Genomic DNA, 1,226 nt, shown 5'->3' with positions numbered 1-1,226 from the left:
TACCTTAAACCAGGATCAGTAAAGCACTATTGCTCTGTTTATCCAACATAGGATGCCCAAATAAGTAAACACAGTTATAGTTTAGCATGAATGATCTTGTTTATACAGTGTGCCAAGGCTAAAATCCCATAATATGCTGAACCACAAATTATCCAACTTTTTAGCCTAACACAGCAACTTGTGGAAACCTACTTAGAAGATAATGGAGAATATTAGTAGTTCAGGGTGGACATGAGGGGTCCTTGGTGCTCTCTGAGCTTGGTTGCTTTCTTGCAGACATTTCATTGCCCAAACTAGGTAACATCATCAGTGGTAGTAGGGAGTGGGGTTTGCTCTCAATTTATATTCTAGTAGCTTGCCCTGTCAATGTTGGTGGGAGTGGTCTCTGTGGTTCTTTGATTGGGCTGTTTACTGTTAGCTTGCTTGGTAGTTCCTTGATTGGGGTATTTTTACTTGTGGACTGTTGGTCTGATGTTAATCTTGCGGTTAATCTATGCTTATTTGGGTGTTGATTGCTGCCAGGGTGGTGTTTTGGTCTTTTTGTTCCCTTTTTGGCTTGTTGATTGTCCCTATTGCACAGTGGTAGATGTTGTTTATGTCTCTGTGTCTCTGTAATAGTCTGCAACTTCATCAAAAAGTGCCTGACCGCTCAACCCAACACAGCACAACAAACACATTGTAAAAAGGATAACACTGGCATACATCAAAAACATCTCAGAAACCACTAACAGACTATTCCAACCACATGGCATCATAGCATACCTGCCTTTTTCCATAGAGCAAATACTGGGGGCTTTTGTAACATTTATCTGTGTGGGAAGTCAAATTTAGCAACTTAAATAGGGACAAGTAAAAACATTTCCAATAACCTCTTAGAAGCAGAATTCTAAAGTGAAAAAAAATCAACAAATTTCTTACAAGTTTACAAATGATTGAGATGCATGGCTCAACTCAGTTGCTATAATATCGGTAGATTTGATTTGCCATCAGCTAATGTGCAAAGGACAGACTCTTTTTCGAATAAATTCTGTTAGAGAATTTTAATTTCTCTATTGGTGAAAAATAAATCAGAAGCTCTCACAGTTGAATGCATTTAGCTGATTCAAATAACTTCTTTATATTAATATCAAAATATTTACAATACCATACATTCTTCTTTACAGCATCATAGCACAATGAAGACTTCTTACAGAGAGATACAGAGACAGACCCAAGACTGACAAATT

General features: G+C 37.5%; 1 protein-coding gene across 1 annotated transcript in view; it reads right to left on the bottom strand.

Moving 5' to 3' along the window:
* The window catches only part of LOC114923266 (testicular acid phosphatase homolog), a 33,761-nt gene that overhangs the window by 7,157 nt on the left and 25,378 nt on the right, over window positions 1–1,226 (bottom strand). The window contains exon 3 of the mRNA XM_029286007.1: window positions 763–834. Within this exon, the coding sequence (XP_029141840.1) occupies window positions 763–834 (72 nt within the window). The remainder of the gene's footprint in view (window positions 1–762; window positions 835–1,226) is intronic.

Source organism: Protobothrops mucrosquamatus, unplaced genomic scaffold (genome assembly GCF_001527695.2).
Source record: "Protobothrops mucrosquamatus isolate PMUCROS unplaced genomic scaffold, P.Mucros_1.0 scaffold2689, whole genome shotgun sequence".
NCBI classification, from domain to species: domain Eukaryota; kingdom Metazoa; phylum Chordata; class Lepidosauria; order Squamata; family Viperidae; genus Protobothrops; species Protobothrops mucrosquamatus.
Note: the sequence above shows the minus strand (reverse complement) of the source record. Positions and strands in the feature narration are given on the sequence as shown.